The following is a 25,053-nucleotide window of genomic DNA, read 5'->3' on the forward strand; positions in this document are numbered from 1 at the left end:
GAGAGAAGGAGAGGGGAGGAGAGAGAAGGCAGAGGAGGAGAGAAGAGCAAGGAGGAGAGAGGAGGAGAGAGAAGGAGAGGGGAGGCAGAGGAGGAGAGAGGAGGACGAATCCCTTTATTAAACATTGAAGCCAGAACAGAAATTCAACTCACTGACGTCATCACAAGAATAAAAAAACAAAAAACAAAAAACAAGACGAACACACACACACACCACACACACACACACACACACACACACACACAACACACACACACACACACACACACACACACACACACACAGCGACCGAAAGCCTGGATATTGTCCATCATCACATAATTTGCATGCTCCACCCTCAGTCGGGTATTGAGCAGCCCCTCCAGGACCGGCACTCTCAGCCCGGTTTCTACGAGTCAGCCAGATGGTCATCTTTGCAGAACCAGATGAAAAGTTCACCAAAGTGTGCACAAACATCTTCACTGTATTTTGGGGCCAAATATAAACAAACTAAAAGAAAAAGTCTCCCCAGCAAAAGTGCTGACAGACAAGGACACTGAACAAGTAAGTGTACCAGGGTCACTTCTCCCCCAGCTCTAGGTCCAGGTGTGCTCTGGATCGGTTTGTAGCCATTGGCCCGTGTCCAACTCTCCACTGGAGGTCTGCTGTCCACTTTTCAATCGGCAGCTTGTCCAGGGTCCGCCAGCTGCCTTTGGGGAAGCATCTGGACCAAAGAAGTCAGTCCACCTGGACTCCTTCAACCCTGCCAAAGAGCGCAGGTTCAGAACCTTAACGCACATTTGGTAGACTGCTTTTCTTCCCACAGCTTGAATCTTGTCCAGGTGGGGGGTTGTGAAGGACAGCAGCTGAGCTCCTTCCTGCCACTGATCAACAGGGAAGGGAAGCTGTACTCACACACTCTACTGGTCACACAGCGCACGAATCTCCGTGAAAGTTCTTAGGGACTGTGGCAGGGCAGCACAGACCTCCACAAGATCCAGGATAGATGTGATGCTGCTGCTGTCCCTCAGGGCCTCCACAGCTGTTACCGTCCTCCTCATCAGATGGCCCAGGTTTGTGCAGCCTCCCTCTCAGGCTGGCAGACTGCAGCATTTGTTTATGAAGCTGTTAAAAAACAAAGGTTCCTCAAACACCCACATGCCAGGAATCTCATTTGTAGCCCGTGTGAACTTAAAAATCTGCCATGCCTGCAGCACAGAGCTGGAAAATGCCCAGTAAGGTCCACATACTGGGATTGTAAGAGGAAAAGATGTTTATCCCAACCGCCCGGTCCTCCTCAGCAGCAGATGAGCTGTCTCAATCCAACCTGTGCCCCAGCTGTACAGAAGCCTTTGCACAGTCTGGAGTCTAAATTAGGTGATTTTTGACTGGATGTTGATCAGTCCCTGCCCCACTTCAGCCAAAGGCAGGTAAAGGACTCCTGGCTGGACCCGGTGCTTACCAGACCAGAAAAAGTCCAACATGGTTCTCTGCACGTCCTCATTCAGGCCTCCTGGTGCACCAGAGCGAAGAGTCTGTGCAAGAGAGCCAAGGCAACCAAGTTACTAACAACCAGTACTCCCCTACATGAGAACTGGGGTAGCAACAATTTCCATTTAGACAACCGAGCAGTCCTTAACTCCCTCACAGTTCTTAGTTTGAAAGCCCTCCGTGCCCCAAAAAACACTTTCAGCCCCTCTTTTCCCCACTCAAGACCCCCGAGGCAGACTGGGCACCACCAGTTGGATTGGAATGTCTTTGCAGCCTCTCTCTGTAAAATCCAGGTGAAAACAATCAGGTGAGTCCTGAACCATCCCTTAGTTATGCTGCTATAGGCCTAGACTGCCGGGGGATTTCCCAAGATGCACTGAGCTCCTCTCTCCTCTACTTTCTCTCCCTCTGTATGCAACCTCATCCCATTATTGCATGTTACTAACACAACTTCTCCCCTTTCTGGTAGTCTTGTGCTTTCTCGTCTCTCCTCTCTCCTCCTATCACTTCCTGCAGGTTTTCTGGCTCTGGAGCTGTGGAGTCTGGATCTGCATGGGGTCTGGGTCTGGATCTGTGCTTGCAAGCTTCCTGCTGCCCTGCTGGGTCTCAGTTCTCACACAGAGTCCGGTCTGGATCCATGTGAACAATTATTTCCAGGATGTCCTTAAGTCTGCTCGATAAGGCCCTGGTAAGCACCTTATAGTCTGTAAGAGGAGGGCCACCAGGCAGGGAAGCTCCACGCAGGTCATCTGCTTCCTCTGCGCCACAGAACTTTCCAGGTTAAAGAAGAAAGAGCTTGGCGCATCCATGTCCTTTAGCCGGAGGAAACGAGACCTGACCAGAGCTCCCTTCACTCTCTCTTGCAGTAAGGAGCTCAACTCCAACAATTTTTTTCAAAGGAGTTGACACACAGTTGGATCGGAATGTCTTTGCAGCCTTCTTAATGTTGGCTTCAAGCTCCTGAACTGCTGACAAAGTGATGGTCAGTGAACCCAACTGGACATATGTTACTGTGCACTAATCTGGAGCTGAGACTCTTGGAAACAAAGATCCTGTCCAGTCTAACTGCACTCACCCTGTTGTTGCTGACCCTCACCCATGTGTATTGTCTGCACTTTTTAGCAGTTTTTCATTTAGTAGCTTTTCTCAGAGTTGTTCCATGCTTTTTTAGGCAGAAGCATTTCTTTTCATCTAAGAGGTCAAAGCCTACCAGCTTTGTCAGGACAACTAATCTGATGAACTTGTCCTTGTCTTTGTAGTCTTTTACCCTTATAGCTAGAAACTGATTTATTTCCTCTAAAGAACAGAGATTAATGCTTCTGTTTCACCAATAGATACTGTACCTGACTCATTCATGTCTTCTCCCTGACATGATACCAGACTGTTGACTCCACCATGTCCTACATTGTGTTCTTCAGTGTGTTCTTCATTGTGCTCCCTGCCTCTAACACTTGTTGAAGCTGCTTCCTGAACATTTTCTCCATGCTATGAGTCTCTTGTATCTGCAGACTGAGAACTACTCAGGTTCTCTGCAGCCACAGAAGTCTGTTGGATCTCAGGTTGGCTATCTCTGTCGTGAGAATAACAATAGAGATAGATAGAACTGTGGGCCGGGCAGGACCAGCATCCTCCGCCCCATCGTGAGCGGAGCATCAGTGCCGTGAGTCGCCACCTGCTGCTTGTGTGTACACGCAAAACTTTTGTCTCCCACATCGCCACACTCAAAACATTTCAGCTGTCCTGAGCAAGCGTACACTTTGTAAGAGCCATCACCGTGCTTCACTCTGAACGACACCTCAAGTGTTTGTGCGGGTGAATCTAAAAACACGAACACCTGCCGCCTCAGAGACTGCTTCAGTTTAGGATCCCTACATCCCAAACTAACTGCTTTAAAACAAACCTATGGAGCTCGCTTTCCGACAGCTCGTTGGGTATGAACGGTGGAACATGGTGGTCTGAGTGGAGGCGGGGAGACCTGCACAAAAGTGTCTCTGATAAACAGCCGATACACAAGAGGCTCATCTTTAAAACCACCACCACTGCTTTGATGCAAAAGAAAGGCTGTCATGCCCTACCTGCTCACCCACAGCCAGCTACTATCCTCCGCGACTATCCTAACTCCCTGCCGGATAGACAGAGGTGGTGTCTCCTCCTGGAACTACCTGACAAATCAAGTGATTACTCAGCCAACACTTAAAGAAAAATAGTAAAGAAAGCTTACCTGATCATGCACCTAGGACAGAACATACACAGGGGAAACCGAAAACCAGAACAGAAACAGTTCAAAACTCTGCACCATTCACACGTCCACCACCGCCTCTCACATTCACCGGAAACGGAAACAAGAGGAGAGGAGAAGAAAGATTCACAACATTTTATCTGTCCAGCACTAACATACACAGAGCAAAATCCCTTTCCAAATCTTAAATGAAAGTTTGTGTAGGATGGTTCAAAAACATATAAGCCTGTCTGCGGAGGGACTGCAGAAACACGACAGCCTTGTTCATACGAGCGCAGTTTCTTATGTTCCCATAACCAACTTGTTCTCCGACACTTCACAAAACCTCCTCCACAGTAAAACAACGATCAGCTACAATCCTCGCTCCGTGTCTGATATTTTCGGCGTCTGCCACAGTGTCGGCCGTCACATCCACAACCAGTCAGCAATCACCGCTTTTTGTCATCAAAAACATGAAGAAGAAAACAGAGAAAATAAAGTGGATAACTCTAAACTCATTCACCACCACTCGCTTACACCGTCAAACTCCCAGCATGCAGAGCAGGAGAGGGGAGGAGAGGGGAGAGGGGAGAGGAGGAGAGGAGAGGAAGAGGAGGAACATGCAGTCCTCCTGCTGGGTTCTGGTTCTGCTTTAGGAGAAGTTCCCTCTCAGCTGCTGACACATTCTGGAATTAAAAATTCTGAGGAAAACAATCTGGTTCCAAATGGTTTTGGCTGCCCCCCCCCCTTCCGGGCTGGACTTTGGTTCAGCGTGGAACCTCTCGTAAAGCTCCGGTTTCTTTTTCATCATCACCTTTCAGCTCGTCCTCGTAAACTTTGACCCCGTGGAGAGAGAGGTCAACAGGAAGTGTGGTGTTAGCAGACAAAACCCTGGTTTCCCCTGTCACTCGGTCCCGCTCTACTTTAATCTGCACCGAGTACATCGCTGGGGGGTTAGAGGTCAGATGGGGGGTTAACAAGACACACACAGCTGCTGATTTAAAGCAAAGTAATCTGACCTGAACCCTAGCTCTCACACAGACAGACAGACAGACAGAGAGGTTAATTTTTACACTTTAAGGACACGTTAACATGACCTCTTCCTGTCTACATGCTGTGACCTCTGAACTCCTTGCTGCTGTTCTCTGCAGATCTTTGGTTTAGACCCTGACCTGAACGGGTCTCTGAAGAGTTTACAGTCACGAGTGAGGGACAGTACCGATTTAAAGACGGACTGCAGACAGAGTCGGTCCTGACGGACTGACTCGTTTTAGCGTCTCAGTGTTCAGAGGACTGTGAAGCTGACATGTGATTGGCCGAGAGTTAGAGGAGTATTACTTGTTGTCAGTTAGGGGAGGGGTAGTAGGTCAGGACATGTCCACATCAAACAGACTTCAAGGTCTGCCTTTTTCACCTACATAACAAACATCAGGAACATCCTGTCTAATGAAAAACTAGTCCAGAATTTGTTCCGGCTAAGCTGGATTACTGCAGTTCTTATTACCTCGCTGAATAACTCCATTAAGACTCTCCAGCTGATCCAGGATCAGAACTGACAGGACCAGAGATCATATTTCTCCTGTTTTAGCTTCTCTGCACTGGCTCTCTGTAAAATCCAGGTGAAAACAATCAGGTGAGTCCTGAACCATCCCTTAGTTATGCTGCTATAGGCCTAGACTGCCGGGGGATTTCCCAAGATGCACTGAGCTCCTCTCTCCTCTACTTTCTCTCCCTCTGTATGCAACCTCATCCCATTATTGCATGTTACTAACACAACTTCTCCCCTTTCTGGTAGTCTTGTGCTTTCTCGTCTCTCTCCTCTCTCCTCCTATCACTTCCTGCAGGTTTTCTGGCTCTGGAGCTGTGGAGTCTGGATCTGCATGGGGTCTGGGTCTGGATCTGTGCTTGCAAGCTTCCTGCTGCCCTGCTGGGTCTCAGTTCTCACACAGAGTCCGGTCTGGATCTGCTGGTCCTCTCGTCCCTCTCTAGTTCACAGTGAGCAGTCGGGTTGTGGTCTGCATGTCATTACATTGTTCTGGTCCAGTGCGAGTGTTTGGGCTCCATATTGATCATCCAAATGTTCTAAAACATTAAATACAGTAAACAGGAAGTGATTTTGGACGCAGTCTGTCCGTCCTGAGTGCGGTGACAGTTCAGCAGGCGGCCATGTTGTCTCAGCAAGCGGGTTTCTGCTGTCACAGCTGAACCAGCCATTTAGAGCTAACTTCAGGACATCATCCAACGATGGTTGAGGTCAAGGGCAGCTGGACTTGGTTGAAGATACTGGAAGACGTAACGACGTCTTCAAAGTCGTTAGAGCCACCCGAGGCCAAGTCTGAACGACCATAGTTGGCATCTTCACCGAAGGCCAAGAGGAAATGCTTGTTCAGTTTCCTGGGAAGTGACGGCTTCTCAACTCGTGTGTAAATGGCTTCCCTCACACCTCTTTCAAACCATCCATCTTCTCTGTCTAAAATGTGCACCTGGTGGTCCTCAAACGAGTGTCCTCTGTCCTTCAGATGTAAGTAGACTGCAGAGTCTTGACCTGAGGAGTTGGCCCTTCTGTGTTGAGCCATGCGTTTGTGTCGTGGTTGTTTAGTCTCCCCAATATACAGGTCTGTGCATTCCTCACTGCATTGGACCGCATACACTAGATTGCTTTTCTTGTGTTTGGGTGTGCGGTCTTTGGGGTGGACCAGCATCTCTATACTGGGGAGACTAAACAACCACTACACAAACACATGGCTCAACACAGAAGGGCCAACTCCTCAGGTCAAGACTCTGCAGTCTGAAGGACAGAGGACACTCGTATGAGGACCACCAGGTGCACATTTTAGACAGAGATGGTTCTCTGCACGTTGGAAGATGGATGGTTTGAAAGAGGTGTCAAGGAAGCATCTACACCCAGGTTGAGAAGCCATCTCTGAACAGGGGAGGGGGTCTACGCCACCACTTATCCCCCACTTACAATGCTGTCCTTTCATCACTTCCCAGGAAACTCAACAAGTATTTCCTCTTGGCCTCCGGTGAAGATACCAACGATGGTCGTTCAGTCTTGGCCTCGGGTGGCTCTAATGACCATGAAGACTGTCGTTACCACAGCCAGGAGCACTAACGAACCAGCGGTATTGACGATCCTAGCCAACGATCCCACTGACGTTAAATAGAGTTTCCCTACCAGTCAGTCAGAAATGAAAGTCTCTCGGATGAGGGATGAAACGTCTTCTAGCATCTTCAATAAAGTCCAGTTGCCCTGGACCTCAACCATCGTTGGATAACTATGACCTGGATGACTGAGAACCTTCACAGACATCTTCAGGACATCAACAAACAAAGGGCTTCCTCTGGGACTCACCTCTCTTCATCTCCTCTGTCGCCTCTCTCGGTTTGATCATTCGGGGGCTTTTGTGAACTTTGACCTCTGCAAAGGTTCATGGGAGAGAAAGGAGGCGGGCACAGAGACAGATTGGAGGTAAGGTGCCAATCAGACAGAGACACATCGTGGAGCGGGGCGTCAGGACCCAGCTCCAATCCTCTCTCAACGTCCAACAGCTACTAGCTAGCGAGCCTGTTTATGGCCATTCACCTGAGACACTCGCCTGAGAGATTCACCTGAGACACTCGCCTGAGAGATTCACCTGAGACACTCGCCTGAGAGATTCACCTGAGACACTCGCCTGAGAGATTCACCTGAGAGATTCACCTGAGAGATTCACCTGAGAGATTCGCCTGAGAGATTCACCTGAGACACTCGCCTGAGACACTCGCCTGAGAGATTCACCTGAGAGATTCACCTGAGAGATTCGCCTGAGAGATTTGCCTGAGAGATTCGCCTGAGAGATTCACCTGAGAGATTCGCCTGAGAGATTCACCTGAGACACTCGCCTGAGAGATTCACCTGAGACACTCGCCTGAGAGATTCACCTGAGACACTGGCCTGAGAGATTCACCTGAGAGATTCACCTGAGACACTCCCCTGAGAGATTCACCTGAGAGATTCACCTGAGAGATTCACCTGAGACACTCCCCTGAGAGATTCACCTGAGAGATTCACCTGAGAGATTCACCTGAGAGATTCACCTGAGACACTCCCCTGAGAGATTCACCTGAGAGATTCACCTGAGAGATTCACCTGAGAGATTCACATGAGACACTCCCCTGAGAGATTCACCTGAGAGATTCACCTGAGAGATTCACCTGAGACACTCCCCTGAGAGATTCACCTGAGACACTCCCCTGAGAGATTCACCTGAGAGATTCACATGAGACACTCGCCTGAGAGATTCACCTGAGAGATTCACCTGAGAGATTCACCTGAGAGATTCACATGAGACACTCGCCTGAGAGATTCACCTGAGAGATTCACCTGAGAGATTCACCTGAGAGATTCACCTGAGACACTCGCCTGAGAGATTCACCTGAGACACTCGCCTGAGAGATTCACATGAGAGATTCACCTGAGACACTCGCCTGAGAGATTCACCTGAGACACTGGCCTGAGAGATTCACCTGAGAGATTCACCTGAGAGATTCACCTGAGACACTCCCCTGAGAGATTCACCTGAGAGATTCACATGAGAGATTCACCTGAGACACTCGCCTGAGAGATTCACCTGAGACACTCGCCCGAGAGATTCACCTGAGACACTCGCCCGAGAGATTCACATGAGAGATTCACCTGAGAGATTCACCTGAGAGATTCACCTGAGACACTCGCCTGAGAGATTCAGCTGAGACACTCGCCTGAGAGATTCACCTGAGACACTCGCCCGAGACACTCGCCCGAGACACTCGCCCAAGAGATTCGCCCGAGAGATTCGCCTGAGACACTCGCCTGAGAGATTCACCTGAGACACTCGCCTGAGAGATTCACCTGAGAGATTCACCTGAGACACTCGCCCGAGAGATTCACCTGAGAGTTTCCCTACCAGTCAGTCAGAAATGAAAGTCTCTCGGATGAGGGACGAAACGTCTTCTAGCATCTTCAATAAAGTCCAGTTGCCCTGGACCTCAACCATCGTTGGATAACTATGACCTGGATGACTGAGAACCTTCACAGACATCTTCAGGACATCAACAAACAAAGGGCTTCCTCTGGGACTCACCTCTCTTCATCTCCTCTGTCGCCTCTCTCGGTTTGATCATTCGGGGGCTTTTGTGAACTTTGACCTCTGCAAAGGTTCATGGGAGAGAAAGGAGGCGGGCACAGAGACAGATTGGAGGTAAGGTGCCAATCAGACAGAGACACATCGTGGAGCGGGGCGTCAGGACCCAGCTCCAATCCTCTCTCAACGTCCAACAGCTACTAGCTAGCGAGCCTGTTTATGGCCATTCACCTGAGACACTCGCCTGAGAGATTCACCTGAGACACTCGCCTGAGAGATTCACCTGAGACACTCGCCTGAGAGATTCACCTGAGACACTCGCCTGAGAGATTCACCTGAGAGATTCACCTGAGAGATTCACCTGAGACACTCGCCTGAGAGATTCACCTGAGACACTCGCCTGAGAGATTCACCTGAGAGATTCACCTGAGAGATTCACCTGAGACACTCGCCTGAGAGATTCACCTGAGAGATTCACCTGAGACACTCGCCTGAGAGATTCACCTGAGACACTCGCCTGAGAGATTCACCTGAGAGATTCACCTGAGAGATTCACCTGAGACACTCGCCTGAGAGATTCACCTGAGAGATTCACCTGAGAGATTCACCTGAGACACTCGCCTGAGAGATTCACCTGAGACACTCGCCTGAGAGATTCACCTGAGACACTCGCCTGAGAGATTCACCTGAGAGATTCACCTGAGACACTCGCCTGAGAGATTCACATGAGACACTCGCCTGAGAGATTCACCTGAGACACTCGCCTGAGAGATTCACCTGAGAGATTCACCTGAGAGATTCACCTGAGACACTCGCCTGAGAGATTCGCCTGAGACACTCGCCTGAGAGATTCACCTGAGACACTGGCCTGAGAGATTCACCTGAGAGATTCACCTGAGAGATTCACATGAGACACTCGCCTGAGAGATTCACATGAGAGATTCACCTGAGAGATTCACCTGAGACACTCGCCTGAGACACTGGCCTGAGAGATTCACCTGAGAGATTCACCTGAGACACTCGCCTGAGAGATTCACCTGAGAGATTCACATGAGAGATTCACCTGAGAGATTCACCTGAGAGATTCACATGAGACACTCGCCTGAGAGATTAACCTGAGAGATTCACCTGAGACACTCGCCTGAGAGATTCACCTGAGACACTCGCCTGAGAGATTCACATGAGAGATTCACCTGAGACACTCGCCTGAGAGATTCACCTGAGACACTGGCCTGAGAGATTCACCTGAGAGATTCACCTGAGACACTCGCCTGAGAGATTCACCTGAGACACTCGCCTGAGAGATTCACCTGAGACACTCGCCTGAGAGATTCACCTGAGACACTCGCCTGAGAGATTCACCTGAGAGATTCACCTGAGAGATTCGCCTGAGAGATTCACCTGAGACACTCGCCTGAGAGATTCACCTGAGACACTCGCCTGAGAGATTCACCTGAGAGATTCACCTGAGACACTCGCCTGAGAGATTCACCTGAGACACTCGCCTGAGAGATTCACCTGAGAGATTCACCTGAGAGATTCACCTGAGAGATTCACCTGAGACACTCGCCTGAGAGATTCACCTGAGAGATTCACCTGAGAGATTCGCCTGAGAGATTCACCTGAGACACTCGCCTGAGAGATTCACCTGAGACACTCGCCTGAGAGATTCACCTGAGAGATTCACCTGAGACACTCGCCTGAGAGATTCACCTGAGACACTCGCCTGAGAGATTCACCTGAGAGATTCACCTGAGACACTCGCCTGAGAGATTCACCTGAGAGATTCACCTGAGAGATTCACCTGAGAGATTCGCCTGAGAGATTCACCTGAGACACTCGCCTGAGAGATTCACCTGAGACACTCGCCTGAGAGATTCACCTGAGAGATTCACCTGAGACACTCGCCTGAGAGATTCACCTGAGACACTCGCCTGAGAGATTCACCTGAGAGATTCACCTGAGAGATTCGCCTGAGACACTCGCCTGAGAGACTCACCTGAGAGATTCACCTGAGACACTCGCCTGAGAGATTCACCTGAGAGATTCGCCTGAGAGATTCACCTGAGACACTCGCCTGAGAGATTCACCTGAGAGATTCACCTGAGAGATTCACCTGAGACACTCGCCTGAGACACTCGCCTGAGAGATTCACATGAGAGATTCACCTGAGAGATTCACCTGAGACACTCCCCTGAGAGATTCCCCTGAGAGATTCACATGAATGATTCACCTGAGAGATTCACCTGAGACACTCGCCTGAGAGATTCACCTGAGATTCACCTGAGAGATTCACCTGAGAGATTCACCTGAGACACTGGCCTGAGAGATTCACCTGAGAGATTCACCTGAGACACTCCCCTGAGAGATTCACCTGAGATTCACCTGAGAGATTCACCTGAGAGATTCACCTGAGAGATTCACCTGAGACACTGGCCTGAGAGATTCACCTGAGAGATTCACCTGAGACACTCCCCTGAGAGATTCACCTGAGATTCACCTGAGAGATTCACATGAGAGATTCACCTGAGAGATTCACCTGATTCACTGATTTGTATTTGCTTAATGTGTCTGACCTTCAATTAAGCTCATCTAATTAAATATCACTAACATCACCTCTGGACTCGGCGCCTTGTGCTGAACATATTACACACTATATATATATATATATATATATATATATATATATATATATAGTGTTAGAACTTTTATGTGCGTCTAAAAACTGCTGTAAAAACTGATATCTGTAAATCGATTTATGTATTAATATAATCTGACTGCTGTAATCAGATTAATATTTTACAATTGTAATGTGAGTAATATGACCAAATGACTGTAATCTGATTACAATAATCTGATGACTGTAATTTGTCTGTTGCAAAGTGTAATCTAAACTCACCAGTCTGATGACTGTAGTCTGATTACACAACAGAGTTCAGCAGAGTCTCACCTTGAACTATCGAACCTGCAGCTGCAGCTCTGTCCTGCTGACGGCTGCTGTGACCTTTGACCTCTACAGCTGATCACAGAGACACGGTGAGAGGGAGACGAGAGAAACAACAAGACAGAAACAGACAGACAAAAAGAAATTTACCTGTAACTGATCCTGAAGACACCTGCAGGCACAGAGACAGAAGGAGGAAGTTCAACTTCAAGATAAAAGTCCAACAGGAAACAGAACCCCCTACAGGCTGCAAGTTCATTACGGCCACGATATGAACAGACGTCATGATGATTTAGTGTTTGCTACTAACTGTAACCTGATTACTGTAATCCTGAGCTTGGTTTACAATAACATTCAAAGATCTATGGCAGGGGTCTGTCCGATATAGGGCTTTAAGGGCGGGTTCACACCTAAAAGTCCGGGTCCGGAAATGGCGGCTGCAAACGCACTACTAGTTCACCCGTCAGCAAAACAGTAAACGTTTTTAACCAATGAAAGGACACACAGTAATACACTTCCTGTGATTGGTTCGAATGGTGGTAACACCAGAAATGAACCGCTCCAGAGTTCACTTGGTCTGAGACCACCTCTGTGAGGCGGACCAGGGAGCAGTTGTCCGGTCCGCACCAGAGTTCAAGTATGCCGTTCACACTGACCCAGCGCTGTGGCGTTCGGTTTAACCGGACTAAACGAGGTCAGTGGGAAGCCACCTTGAGCTGTTAGTTTTTATTTCATGTGTTCTAACCCGAGGAGGAGGAAGGACTTCAGTGTCCGTTATCTGACTAGATTATAGCGACTAGGGTAATCTGTCTACTGTAATCTGACTAGTTTATAGCGACTAGGGTAATCTGACTAGTTTATAGCGACTAGGTTAATCTGACTAATGTAATCTGACTAGTTTATAGCGACTAGGTTAATCTGACTAATGTAATCTGACTAGTTTATAGCAACTAGGGTAATCTGACTAGTTTATAGCGACTAGGGTAATCTGACTAGTTTATAGCGACTAGGGTAATCTGACTAGTTTATAGCGACTAGGGTAATCTGACTAATGTAATCTGACTAGTTTATAGCGACTAGAGTAATGTGATTATTGTAATCTTACCACTGTTATCTGACTAATGTAATCTGACTAGTTTATAGCGACTAGGGTAATCTGACTAATGTAATCTGACTAGTTTATAGCGACTAGGGTAATCTGACTAATGTAATCTGACTAGTTTATAGCGACTAGGGTAATCTGACTAATGTAATCTGACTAGTTTATAGTGACTAGGGTAATCTGACTAGTTTATAGCGACTAGGGTAATCTCACCTAGTAATCTGACTAGTTTATAGTGACTAGGGTAATCTGATTAGTTTATAGCGACTAGGGTAATCTCACTAATGTAATCTGTCTAGTTTATAGTGACTAGGGTAATCTGATTAGTTTATAGCGACTAGGGTAATCTGACTAATGTAATCTGACGTAATCTGACTAATGTAATCTGACTAGTTTATAGTGACTAGGGTAATCTGACTAGTTTATAGTGACTAGGGTAATCTGATTAGTTTATAGTGACTAGGGTAATCTGACTAATGTAATCTGACTAGTTTATAGTGACTAGGGTAATCTGACTAGTTTATAGTGACTAGGGTAATCCGACTAACGTAATCTGACTAGTTTATAGTGACTAGGGTAATCTGATTAGTTTATAGTGACTAGGGTAATGTGGCTGTAGTCTGAAAAATGTAATCTGCGTGTGTGTGTATGTGTGTGTGTGTGTGTGTGTTCTCACAGTAGTGTGTGTTATGGTCTGACAACCGGCTCCAGTTTCCAAACTGACCAGCTCCTGCTCCAACCTGCAACAAATATGCAACAAACGTTGATTTTAATCCTGCCTGGAGCTCAGGTTACAATGACTTGTCTGTCTGTGAACTGGCTTTCCTCCTGTAATTTAAATATAAATCTCACCAGACTAGATCAGACCTGTTGATGGTCTCCTCCAGGCTCCTGGTCTAACATCAGACTAGATTAGATCAGACTAGATCAGACCTGTTGATGGTCTCCCCCAGGCTCCTGGTTTTACATTAGACTACATTAGATCAGACTAGATCAGACCTGTTGATGGTCTCCCCCAGGCTCCTGGTCTTACATTAGACTAGATTAGATTAGACCTGTTGATGGTCTCCCCCAGGCTCCTGGTCTTACATTAGATTAGATCAGACTAGATCAGACCTGTTGATGGTCTCCTCCAGGCTCCTGGTCTTACATTAGACTAGATTAGATCAGACTAGATCAGACCTGCTGATGGTCTCTCCCAGGCTCCTGGTCTTACATTAGACTACATTAGATCAGACTAGATCAGACCTGTTGATGGTCTCCTCCAGGCTCCTAGTCTTGGCCTCGTCCTGCTCCAGCTGTCTCCTCACGTCGTCCTGTTCTGGTCCTGCAGCTCCCTCCAGCAGCCAGCGCTCCCTCAGAGCCTTCGACTTGAACACAGACAGGAAGTACAGTCACGCTGGTTCATTGGTATGAAAGAATAAAAGTATAAAAGTACTCTGTGATCTTCAAAAGTATTTTTGTTTTTCAGGTTGACAGTGTGCTTCCTAAACATCTGAATCTGAATGATGTTCTCTGACTCATAAGTAAAACTGGCTTGTTCACATCATAATGTTTAAAAGAATCCAAAAGTCATGAACAAGGAAGCTAAAATCAGGACAAACTCTTGTGTTTGTACAGCCTTTGACACCATCTCTCATAACATCCTCCTTGACAGATTAGTCACTATTGGTTTGGACCGGTTTAAATCATCTCTCTCTGGCCGCACTCACTTCATCCAACTCAAAACATTTCAAATCAGAGCTACCCCCCCTGTCACTACTGGTGTTCCCCAGGGCTCTGTCCTGGGGCCCCTTCTGTTCATCATCTATCTGCTTCCACTTGGCCATATCTTCCGTAAATTTAACATCCAGATCCACTGATATGCAGATGACATCCTGCTCTACCTGTCCACCAAACCTACCACATCTCTCCCACCCACCCCCTCTCTGATTGCCGGAACGGAAATCAAATCCTGGTTCTCTTGCAACTTCCTCAAACTTAACAGTGACAAAACCGAGGTCCTCCTCATTGGCACCAAATCCACTTTGACTAAATCTAAATCTGTTTTTCTCTTACCATTGACAACTCCACATTTTCCTCCTCCTCTCCGGTCAAGAGTCCGGGTGTGATCCTCGACACTTTCATTTCAAGCTCACATTAATAATGTCACTCGGTCTGCATGCTTCCATTTACGTAACATTAATCGCCTCCGTCTGTCTCTCTCACCCACTAGTACAGCCATTCTCATTCGCACACTGCTCACATCCCGCATTGATTATTGTAATTCTCTTCTCGTTGGTCTTCCTCTCAAATCCATACATAAACTTCAACTGGTTCAGAACTCTGCTGCCCGGATCATCACCAGAACCCCTTCTATTAATCATATCACTCCTGTCCTTCAACAGCTTTATTGGCTCCCAGTTAAATACCGCATTGATTTCAAGACTATGCTCCTAACCTTCAAGGCCATTCATAACCTCGCTCCTCGGTACCTCACTGACCTCCTTCATATTAACACCCCCACCCGTAGTCTTAGGTCTTCTTCTGTTCACCTCACTGTACCTCCTGCTCGTTTGACCACCATGGGGTTCAGAGCCTTCAGCCGCTCGGCCCCTCGTCTCTAGAACTCTCTTCCACCAGACCTCCGCAACATTGACTCGCTTTCACTTTTTTTTAAATCTCGCCTGAAAACACATCTTTTTAAACTGGCATCACTCTGTCATCACTCATTATGTACCCTGATTTTATGCACTGTAATTATAGTTAATTTTATTGATTTATTTATTATTTACTGTACTGTTCTATTATGTTTTGTGAGGTGACCTTGACTGTTCAGAAAGGTGCATATAAATAAAATGTATTATTATTAAATCACCACAAGTAAACACAAAATGCAATTTATAAATGAAGGCTTTTATTATCAAGGGGAAAAACTCCAAACCTACATGGCCCTGTGTGAAAAAGTGATTGACCCCTAAACCTAATAACTGGTTGGGCCCCTCTTCCAACCAGTGGTGGAAGAAGTACTCAATTTTCATACTTAAGTAAAAGTACAGTTACCACGTGAAAAATGTTACTCAAGTAAAAGTAAAAGTCATCCAGTGTAAACCTACTCGGATAAAAGTAAAAAGTACCTGGTTTTAAAAATACTTAAGTAATCAAAAGTAAAAGTGTTATGGCAGAAAATTGTGTCCTCTTGCATTTAATCTTATATGTATGATCTTTTACTTTTTACTTTTACTATTATATCCTTATTATATCCTTAACCTTTCCTCTCCTATACTTCTTATGTTAGTCTGTCCACATTTCCTAGGGTTTAGGTCAGAGCTGTGAGATTGTTTTTGGTGCTTTCCCTCTCTTGTTGTTCCTCTCCTCTCCTGGAATGTTCATTCAAGGCCGAGAGAGGATCTCTGTTCCCCAAAACACAGAAACCTAGACTGTGTAAATGATGATGCATCCCTTTGCTTGGGGCCAGATGTTAGTGACTGTCTTAGGAGACAGAACCTCTGGTCCAGCTGATTTGTGTTGTAGTACTTTTCTGTTTATTCTCTTTTGTTAAATAAATTCTTCAAAGGCAACAGTTTGTTGTAACTGAATTATTTGCTCAGCCCCTCACCAGGAATATAATTTCCACGACAAAAAGTACTACACATCAAAATCTATTAATCTTACAAAACGCAATCTATCTATTTAAAATGACTCAAGGCAGGTTTGAATACAGCATCATAAGTTATAGTGAGTCACAGTAAGGAAAACTGAGTCGCAGTGGATATTTCCTATACTGTGGGGGGATAAGTCTACATTATTGCCCTGCTGGTGTGGTAGTATCTCCTTCAGACCGTCTGACAGACAAAGAACCACGTTTGGGACATTGGGTATATTAAGATGAGACAAGGAGGCGGAAACCAAAACTAACTGAAACACTTCTCAGTTCACAATCTCACCAAAAAGCCACACATGTTGACTTCAGCACCTCTCATAAAGTGCAGCTCACAGTCCCACACAGACCTGGCTGGTTTCTATGGCAAAACTCTACCAGCTACATTACCACTCGGTCACAGACTGGCTGCGACTCAAGGCTCGTGCAGACTACACGACTTTCAGCGTCGGCCGATGACCGTGCTGTTCACACTACACAGCTCGCCGTCTTGTGAAGTGTCTTGAAGTCGTTGTGGCGTTCACATTACGTGACTTTTCGGTGACAGTCGAACTACACGAGCTGACAGCGGATCTGTGACCCGATGCTGGTCTCCAAACCACGTTTAGTCAGGAAAACACACGTGAAATGTTAAATGGGAAATGGGGCAATCCTGCACAGGAAACAGCTGTTGTTTGTTATTATAAAGATGGTTCAGCACAGCAGGGATCGTCTGAGCTACAGAGAGCTGGAGGGGAGTAAAAAGGGTTTTGCAGTGAAAAAGTAGCTGCCTGCTCTCATTGGCTGGATGTCAAGTCAGCCAACTCCTCCAGATATTTGGCGTGCTAGATATCTGCCAGACGTCTGCGATGTGTCAGAAATGTGTCGGGGAGCTTTTTGATGCGTCATTGATTAGTTCACACATAACGACTGGTGACCGCCGATCGACCGCTGATTTACTCACGATCACAGCCTGACGGTCGTCAAGCGGCACATCGGGCTATAAACCGTGCAGTGTGAACTCGGCTTCATAGAGCAAATACAGAGCTGCCGCACAGTCACACCTGACACCACAATGCTCTCACTGCAATCCTCCCTCTGTGAGAAGCCTGAATAGAAACCTCTACTAGACAAATCCAGTGCTGGTTTGAACAGACCTCTGCACACTAACTTGGCCCTCATGAAGTCTGATAAGATTCGGGGCCAGTCTGCTGGGTCATTTGGTGGAGCAACTGTTTCATTAGGGTCTGAGCTGCTGGCTGTACATCTCTGGCTGTGCTCGTACTGGCTGAGGCTGGACGTGTTTCACCTGGGTCTATGTGACGTGCTAAAGACATCTGGGGTCTCATTTCTAAACGGTGCGTACGTTCAAAACAGGGCTGGAAACGTGCAGACGCCACTTCCCACGCAAAGGTTGTGATCCAATGTGCGTCCTGTAAGTAAAGGAGGAGAAAAGAGAAAAGGCGCCGCACACGGCAGAAGGATGTAACGCTTTGAAATGAAGAGGTGGAAAATAAATCCAAATATTCCCTCTGAGTATTCCAGGCTTAAAGCCTTTCTGAATAAATAGTGGCACAAAAAAAAAATAATAATAATTTAAGATCATTTGCAGCCACAAAGATCCAGATTCAGGATCAGAAACACAAACGGAGAAAGAACGCCTCAGATATGTTGCACAGTTTAATCAGGAATCAGATTAATTAATACCTGCATGCAGCAATTTATTCTCCTGAATAAGGTGAACAGGAGACAAATTACATTTAAACTGATGCTGTTTTCAGAGCGTCAGTCGAGCCAATAGGAGAGCAGAGTTTCATATACTGTTATCAGATGTTCGTGGAGCCAAACGCTGAGCGCCGGCGTGTGGATGTGATGCTGCTTGTAAAAACACGTTATGGAAATAAAACACTATTTTATGTCATTACAACACGTCCTATTTCTTTAACTCGTCAGCAGCCTCGTTCAGCGAGCCGACTGTTTGTGGAAATAAATGTTTAAACACAGAGGAAGTCATGTGTTTTCCTCTCTTTTCAAACGGGGGAATCCAAAACCAAGAATGCAAAGAACGGGCTTGTGTTCTTGGGGAGAACATTCTTGCTAGCTGGGATATCTCTGCCGTCAAGTTCACACAAGTTACCAACCGATGGGCCATGATGTCAGTTTGGATTTTTTCCCCTTCTTCCCCTTCCCCTAAAACCCTTCATTTAAAAACTGCATTTTGTGTCATCTTTGTCTAATATTACAATTTGTCTGATGATCTGAAACATTTCAGTGTGACAAACATGCAGAAAAATAAGAAATCAGGAAGGGGGCAAACACTTTTTCACACACATATATACATATACATAAATATATATACACATATACATGACTATATATTATCTGTGTTCATCTTTACTTTGGCTCAGTTTGGTCCCCTTTTGTGGATTTTGCAGAATCAGGTTCAGATCAGATGATATCTGAAGCAGACGTGTTTCTGAGAGTGGATGTGTCATGTGATCAGTCTGCATTAAAAATACTCAGTTATTTCAAAGCCGCGGCTGCGAGTTTTGGGGTGAAAGCAGTTGCAGCGTTTCTGTCTGATCCGAGATCAGCTGCAGATATTTTTACTCTGCAGCTGTTCGCAGACTCAAAGCTTTGGGCCGCCACACCTCTGGATCTACGCTGTAAGATAAATCCCTCTCAATACAAGGCCAGCTGGCCCTCAAGGGCCACAGGGGCTCCTGGCTTACTGTGTGTGGTCATTAGCTGGTTTATATTGTTGTGAATGTTTTAGCGTATATTTCTCAGACTTTTTTATTGCTTTCATTCAGTGTTACTGTTGCTGTTGGTAGTTTGAGCTAAATTCTAATAAGAGTGACGCGATCAGCAGCGGCTATATCTGACCCCGTGTCAAAATTTTGTTTTAAGACCTTTATTATGCTTACATATGCTTTTAGATATGCACGGGCCAGGACCGGAGCGCTCTGCAGCGGTGTAGTCAAACAGAAGATCGTTGGTACCCATCTCCAGAGTGATGTCGGTGAGGTGCCTGCAGAGCCCAAAGGATACTGAAGGACAGAACCCACCTAGCCACAGCCTGTTCACCCTGCTGCATGCTGGGAAGAGATGTAGAAGTTTCTGCTGCCGCACCACCAGACTGCAGAGCAGCTTTTCCCCCCAAGCCGTCAGACTCTTAAACTCTAATTCATCCTCAGCTCTGCTCCACTCATCGTAGTTTATTTAATTTTTAAACTGAGTTTATTTTGATGTGGACTAAATGTTGCAGTATAGTTACAAACTATATTTCACTCAAACAAACAAATAAACCTTCCTTGTACCTTGTAAGAACAGACTACAATGTGTTATTTAATGTATTAGTTATCTTATCGTTAGCTTTTATTGTCGATAGGACAGCCGAGCCCAGGCCGCTGGCTTCAGGACTGGCAAGCGTTCTGGACTTCGTGAGGTAACCGACGCCTATAGTCGACTGATATTCGAATCACGTGTGTATTTGTGTGGCGGTGACTGTGAGTGGGGGGCGTTACTCACGGTGAATCCGCTTTAATCTGGAGCAGCTACAGAGCCGCAGTCTCTGTTCGTTTCTCACTGTAACTTACACTGCACATTTCTTGTGCAGAGTTTAGCGTGCATGCCGTGAGGCCGACATCTGCACGCACGTTGCAGTTCCCCGCGGGTCTATTTCAAGTAACTTATTAAAAGCAACATAATATTCTTTGTGTGGTTCATCAATGGTGAAAAATGATCTGCACGTCCCGTGTTCGGTGCAGACAACTCAACAACAGTGCTGCTGAGGCTCGGTCTCCTCAGCAAGTGTTCCTCTGCTGCCACTACACCCACACATTTGCATTGGCGCCCCTTCCTTAAGGGTTAGGGTTACAATTTAGGATTCATTCACGCACTTTCAAACATTTATTAAAAACTTTTTTCTTTTCACATGTTTATTTACAGCATTATATGTTGGAATTTATATTGTAACAGGCAGCATATCAACTTAATGGGAGAAAACTGGTAGTACTATGTAAAATCAGACGGCGAGCACCCCCATATCACCAAAAGGGTATAATCCTCGTTTCGCTGCAAAGACTTATAGTTTAATTAGGCTCCACCCATTGACTCTTCGACTATTTGGGGTCAGCCCTGAAGGCAACGTTACCCAGCGGATAGTCAGCAGGGATGTGAACCATCAACCTGCCGTCTTACCTTCAGGTGCTGCAGAGCTCTCCGGTCGTCCTCCAGCTGACGCTTCTTGTTCTCGATCTCGGTCTGCCACTTCCTCTTCTCCTAGGGCATGATGGGAAACAGAATCAGACACACAAAGCTAAAGCTTCTAGCATGTGGAGACTGAGAGCTCTCATCACGGACACGCCAACCACTTTCAGATCTTATACTGCAAATTAACTTTTACTCTTCAGTAAATGCTGTTCCATAGCATTCACAAATATTTCACCACCGCTGGTCTGCTGGTTGAACATTGATCAAACTAATTTCTGTGGTTTGACCGTGTCTTTTTCACACGTAAGTTTATCGTTACCTTCAGGGAATGTCTATCAAGTCAATTTACATACCACAGACACCGGTGCAGAGCAGAATGGGCTTCCTTTAACAACTAACAGCTGCAATGCTGTAAACTAAAATTCAGAAAGCAATATGAAGAGCAGCTGCAGGCATCCGACACACTACGCTCGTTAGTTAGTGAGCTTCAAATGAGGCTTATCGTTCAGTTTCTCTCAACATCGCAGAGGCTGCTAGCCACATTAGCCACACAATATGCGAACGCTAAGTTAGCTAACCTTCAAAATTAACAGTACAACCTAAAACACGGAAACACTTTACACATACCAACTGACGACGCTCCAGCCGCTTTCAGCCTTTACACATACCAACTGACGACGCTCCAGCCGCTTTCAGCCTTTACACATACCAACTGACGACGCTCCAGCCGCTTTCAGCCTTTACACATACCAACTGACGACGCTCCAGCCGCTTTCAGCCTTTACACATACCAACTGGCGACGCTCCAGCCGCTTTCAGCCTTTACACATACCAACTGACGACGCTCCAGCCGCTTTCAGCCTTTACACATACCAACTGACGACGCTCCAGCAGCTTTCAGCCTTTACACATACCAACTGACGACGCTCCAGCAGCTTTCAGCCTTTACACATACCAACTGGCGACGCTCCAGCCGCTTTCAGCCTTTACACATACCAACTGACGACGCTCCAGCAGCTTTCAGCCTTTACACATACCAACTGACGACGCTCCAGCCGCTTTCAGCCTTTACACATACCAACTGGCGACGCTCCAGCAGCTTTCAGCCTTTACACATACCAACTGACGACGCTCCAGCAGCTTTCAGCCTTTACACATACCAACTGACGACGCTCCAGCAGCTTTCAGCCTTTACACATACCAACTGACGACGCTCCAGCAGCTTTCAGCCTTTACACATACCAACTGACGACGCTCCAGCCGCTTTCACCCTTTACACATACCAACTGACGACGCTCCAGCCGCTTTCAGCCTTTACACATACCAACTGACGACGCTCCAGCCGCTTTCAGCCTTTACACATACCAACTGGCGACGCTCCAGCCGCTTTCAGCCTTTACACATACCAACTGGCGACGCTCCAGCCGCTTTCAGCCTTTACACATACCAACTGGCGACGCTCCAGCCGCTTTCAGCCTTTACACATACCAACTGGCGACGCTCCAGCCGCTTTCAGCCTTTACACATACCAACTGACGACGCTCCAGCAGCTTTCAGCCTTTACACATACCAACTGACGACGCTCCAGCCGCTTTCAGCCTTTACACATACCAACTGACGACGCTCCAGCCGCTTTCAGCCTTTACACATACCAACTGACGACGCTCCAGCCGCTTTCAGCCTTTACACATACCAACTGACGACGCTCCAGCAGCTTTCAGCCTTTACACATACCAACTGACGACGCTCCAGCCGCTTTCAGCCTTTACACATACCAACTGGCGACGCTCCAGCCGCTTTCAGCCTTTACACATACCAACTGGCGACGCTCCAGCCGCTTTCAGCCTTTACACATACCAACTGACGACGCTCCAGCCGCTTTCAGCCTTTACACATACCAACTGGCGATGCTCCAGCAGCTTTCAGCCTTTACACATACCAACTGGCGACGCTCCAGCCGCTTTCAGCCTTTACACATACCAACTGACGACGCTCCAGCAGCTTTCAGCCTTTACACATACCAACTGACGACGCTCCAGCCGTTACAATGTGCTGCTTTAGGCTCTTACACTTCAAACCCTTACACTGCTCTGACCACATCTCACATGCAAACTATCAATGTGTTAATGCTTTTCAACCGGTTGACACCTGCAAAGGAAACACACAGTACACAGTATTATCGCGGATGTACACACAGTAATACTACTTATAGTACTGCAGTTACTGCTGAGGCCTGAGACAGCAGGATGATCGAGTTACACAGGTGTGTGTGTGGATCAATAAGTGCATTAGTGAAAGAGCTTTGAAACAGACCTCAGATCAGCTGACAGTGGGGAAATATCTGCTGCTGTTGGAGGTTTATATCACATGTAAAAATACGCACATGTTCATAGTGTGTGTATTTGTATATTTATACAGCGTGTGTATTTATACAGGTCTGTGTTGAGGTGGTGCGTTCACTGACAGTATGTAAACTGGACTCACTGCGAGGAGCTGCAGTCGGTCCTGCTGACAGTCGCCGTCATTCACCCTGAGGACAGACAGACACATCAGAGTTCACCATGTTTCAGCCGTTACATCAGTCCGTCCAATCACAGGCCGCCTCACCCAGGAGGTTGTGGTTGTGGGTGGAGCCACAGTCTGATGATCAATAACCCATTTATATTTGAATGTGAACGGGAAGTTCCTGGATCCGGTTTCAGACTGAGGAAATGAAGCGGCTCTAAATAAAATATGAAGGAAATGAAGCGGCTCTGATGTTCAAGTGTGAATCTGGACCCAACGTTAGCTGGGAGTCCAAACCTGTACACGGTTGGTGGCTCTGAACTCTGTTGGGTCTGGATGTTTGAGTCTCAGGACTGCAGTTTATCTGCAGCCAGTCAGGCTGCAGATAAACATGAGTGTTAGCCGGTAGCTGTTAGCTCGCTGCCACTGAAGCTCCCTGGTTGTGTTGATTGATTAGTTCAGAGTCCTGGAGGTGGATCACCTGTTCAGGTAAACCGTGTGCTGTTCTGTGGAAAAAAACTTTTATGTGAACACATAATGAGTCCCACGTGGACTCCAGGACCGATGAGGGTCAGGGTCCCTGCTGAGTCCCACGTGGACTCCAGGACTGATGAGGGTCAGGGTTCTGCTGTGAAACAGTTAAACTGGGACTAGCCGATTCGCTGAGCTCAGCACAGTTTTGTTTCAGTGGATCTGAACTCAAAGGATCCTGAACAAAGCTGCTGTCCGGCTCCATGGAGACTCCACAACAGACACTCTGAGGGGTCAGATCCAGTTCAGTCCAGTTACTGAAGTGTGCTTCAGATCTGAGCAGCTGATTCTGATCGATCAGTTATTGACCAGAGAACGCTGGTGGATTTTAAGGACAGAGGCATGATGGGTAATGAGACAGCAGGTCTGAGTGGTCAGTTTGAAAATGTGAGTCAGCAGTTTGTCTGCAGTCCTGGTCCTGTCATGGACCCGCCCCTGACCTCTGACTCTGAAGTCTTGGTCCCATCACAGACCCGCCCCTGACCTCTGACTCTGAAGTCCTTGTCCTGTCACGGACCCGCCCCTGACCTCTGAGGTCCTGGTACCATCACGGACCCACCCCTGACCCGCCCCGACCTCTGACTCTGAAGTCCTTGTCCTGTCACGGACCCGCCCCTGACCTCTGAGGTCCTGGTACCATCACGGACCCGCCCCTGACCTCTGACTCTGAAGTCCTTGTCCTGTCACGGACCCGCCCCTGACATCTGAGGTCCTGGCACCATCACGGACCCACCCCTGACCCGCCCCGACCTCTGACTCTGAAGTCCTTGTCCTGTCACGGACCCGCCCCTGACCTCTGAGGTCCTGGTACCATCACGGACCCGCCCCTGACCTCTGACTCTGAAGTCCTTGTCCTGTCACGGACCCGCCCCTGACATCTGAGGTCCTGGCACCATCACGGACCCACCCCTGACCCGCCCCGACCTCTGACTCTGAAGTCCTTGTCCTGTCACGGACCCGCCCCTGACCTCTGAGGTCCTGGTACCATCACGGACCCGCACCTGACCTCTGACTCTGAAGTCCTTGTCCTGTTACGGACCCGCCCCTGACCTCTGAGGTCCTGGTACCATCACGGACCCACCCCTGACCTCTGAGGTCCTGGTACCATCCCGGACCCACCCCTGACCTCTGATTCTGCGGTCCTGGTCCCGTCATGGACCCGCCCCTGACCTCTGATTCTGCGGTCCTGGTCCCGTCACGGACACGCCCCTAAGGCTCCATCCCCACTGCAGCACCGCACACAGGAAGTGAACTGAACTCACTTTCAAAATAAAAAGATGGCACTTTTGAGGGAAGTGCTGTGTCAAACATTTTACACACAGAGACCAGAACAGAGCTCACAGA

The 25,053-nt window shown here is 47.5% G+C and overlaps 1 protein-coding gene across 6 annotated transcripts in view; it reads right to left on the reverse strand.

Annotated features, from left to right (window-relative positions):
* The window catches only part of palm1a (paralemmin 1a), a gene marked incomplete at its 5' end in the record, with an annotated part of 24,891 nt that extends 1,688 nt beyond the window's left edge, over positions 1 to 23,203 (reverse strand). Inside the window, 7 exon segments of one of the 6 annotated variants that reach the window (XM_038700276.1) lie at positions 4,503 to 4,634; positions 8,794 to 8,859; positions 11,888 to 11,909; positions 13,516 to 13,579; positions 14,088 to 14,209; positions 20,662 to 20,742; positions 23,158 to 23,203. In XM_038700276.1, the coding sequence (XP_038556204.1) occupies positions 4,503 to 4,634; positions 8,794 to 8,859; positions 11,888 to 11,909; positions 13,516 to 13,579; positions 14,088 to 14,209; positions 20,662 to 20,742; positions 23,158 to 23,203 (533 nt within the window). 6 annotated transcript variants of the gene reach the window in all.
* Positions 23,204 to 25,053: the final 1,850 nt, after the last annotated feature.

This window comes from Micropterus salmoides, unplaced genomic scaffold, assembly GCF_014851395.1.
Source record: "Micropterus salmoides isolate LMB-PRFRI ecotype aquatic unplaced genomic scaffold, ASM1485139v1 Ms_hic_scaffold_5, whole genome shotgun sequence".
NCBI classification, from domain to species: domain Eukaryota; kingdom Metazoa; phylum Chordata; class Actinopteri; order Centrarchiformes; family Centrarchidae; genus Micropterus; species Micropterus salmoides.